The sequence below is a fragment of the Fukomys damarensis genome, unplaced genomic scaffold (genome assembly GCF_012274545.1).
Source record: "Fukomys damarensis isolate Sample0158 unplaced genomic scaffold, DMR_v1.0_HiC HiC_scaffold_1, whole genome shotgun sequence".
Classification (NCBI taxonomy): domain Eukaryota; kingdom Metazoa; phylum Chordata; class Mammalia; order Rodentia; family Bathyergidae; genus Fukomys; species Fukomys damarensis.
The window spans coordinates 41,079,049-41,081,369 of record NW_022900913.1 but is presented as its reverse complement, the minus strand read 5'-3'; the positions used below and the strand labels follow the sequence as shown (position 1 = coordinate 41,081,369).

Here is a 2,321-nt window from a genome sequence, read left to right as displayed (position 1 = left end):
TGGTTTTTTTTTTTTTTTTTTTTTTTTTTTTTGATACTGGGGATCAAACTCGGTTCCTTGCACTTGCAAGGCAGGTACCGGAACCACTGAGCTAAATACCCAGCCCTGTTTCTATGTTTTCTAACTTTTCTGTTATTTTATTTTTTTAACTCAAGTCAGTTACCTAAAATTTAAATCAATATGTGGCATGACTCGAGAGAACTTTATGTTGTTATCTGACTATGGCAAATATTAAATAATGTTTTCTGTCTCTTAATGATGGGTTTGTCAAGGCTTGGTTTATCACTTGCTTTTATTAATTATGAAGATTATGATGCTTTGCTTTTTGGATTACCTATATTATTTCATTGCTTGACAATTCTTTATGTTTGTTCCATTATATTTCCATTGCTATTATATCATAATGTGTTCCAATATCTGGTGGTAAAGTACCTGAAATCATTTGCTAAATTATGGATATGTGATCAACATTTATTTATTTATTTGGGGGGTGACTGGGAATCAAATTCAGGACCTTACACTTGCCAGGTAGGTGCAGCACCACTGAGCTGGCCCCTAGATCAACATTTATTTTTATCCATTCTCTTTTATTTTTATCTAGGTTCATTGGATACCACTACCTGGGAATATCCAGATGTCTGCAGATACTATTTTGGCTCCTTTGGGCAGTGGTCAAGTCTCCTTTGCTCATTGGTGTCTCTCATTGGAGCAATGATAGTTTATTGGGTGCTTATGTCTAATTTTCTCTTTAATACTGGAAAGTTTATTTTTAGTAAGTATCATTATCATATGATTTAACAAAGTTGCTTTCAACTACAATTATTCTTACAATGTTTTAGTTCCAGCCTTAAAGTTTAGGACTTGGAATATGTAAAGAAATAGGCCAGGTGTGAATGTTGAAGCAGGAGGATTGTGATTTCAAGGTCAGACTGGGCTATATAGCAAGCCCTGTCTCAAAAACAAAGTAAAAAGCAAAGTAAGTATGTAATATATTTCTGGTGTACTTTTTTTTTTCTTTCTTTTTTTTTTGGTATTGGAGATCCAACTCAAGACCTTGTGCTTGCGAGGCAGGCAGCAGAGCCACTGAGCTAAATCCCTGGCTATTTCTGAAAAATATACATAAAATTCAGTTTGTTTTCTGTGATTGTTTTCTCAAATACTGTGTGTGTTATGTTCATTTCTAAACAATTTTTGAATAAGCAATATGCTTTAAAAATCTCTAATTAATATAAAATATGTCTGTAATTTAGCAGGTGTTATAAGCAGTGCTTCAACCTTTGCCACTAAATTTTATTGCTATAAAGTTTTTGAAAATCATTGGTGTTTGTTGCTAAAGGATCTGATGTGTAGACACTAGAGGGAAAAAATTTCAGGCACTTATTTTAGACACATTATGATCTAAAATTAGGAAACAGCAGACAAATGGAATTTATATATTTTTTACATACCACAGAGCTGTAATCTGCCCAAATCAACTATTTGAATTCTGAACAATCTTAAAAATACAAGCCAAATTTTCTTTCTTCTTTTTTTCCCCCATTATTGGAGCTTATACCCAGTGATTTTTTCCCTGAGCTGCATGCTAATGCTTTTTTATTTTTTATTTTCAGACAGGATCTTACTGAGTTGCCCAGGCTAGGCTCAAACCTGCAGTCCTCCTGCATTAGTCTCCCAGAGGGCTGGAATTATAGACAAGCAAAAGCATACCCAGCTTCAAATATTTTTCATAATATTTGTAAGTTGGATAGAGGAAATTAATTTTATATTACATAAGATCCCAATTCTTTCCTACAATGACTGATAAATCTAAAGTTTAGTATGTGCTTAGCTGCCAATAAGTAATCACCACATGAAAAACAAATTTCAAAGTAAGCTCTGACATAATCAAAATAGCTAATTTCCTGAAGAGTGCCAAGTGAAGGGGAAAAATTGTATTTGTATATTAAAGGAAATTGGCATTTTAATTGTTTTTACTACTGAGCATTTTCATTGTCCAAAAAGTTATGAAATATTTCAAACTCCAAAAAGAATAACAGCTAACATACTCATTCATGAATGAGTCTTAGTATTTAAACATTTTATCCTAATTACATTAGTTCTATATTCTTATAAAAGTAAAACATTACAGGTATAGTTGAAGCCCCACATATACTCTTCCATTTTCCTTCTTACTTTAATGTTTATCATTCTCATGCTTATTTTGCACTTTTACTCATGACTCTATGAGCAACATGTGTGTTGTCTTTTGTAGTTTATTTTTTTGTTTTTGTTTTCTCTGAGACAGGGTCTCATTCTGCTTTCAATCCCCGGTACCAAGGGGG

At 32.7% G+C, this 2,321-nt stretch overlaps 1 protein-coding gene across 6 annotated transcripts in view; it reads left to right on the top strand.

Moving 5' to 3' along the window:
• Slc38a9 (solute carrier family 38 member 9) overlaps positions 1-2,321 on the top strand; it is an 82,660-nt gene that overhangs the window by 45,068 nt on the left and 35,271 nt on the right. For all 6 annotated transcript variants that reach the window (XM_010626881.2, XM_010626882.3, XM_010626884.3 and 3 more), the window contains one exon: positions 602-772. In XM_010626881.2, coding sequence (XP_010625183.1) covers positions 602-772 — 171 coding nt within the window. The remainder of the gene's footprint in view (positions 1-601; positions 773-2,321) is intronic.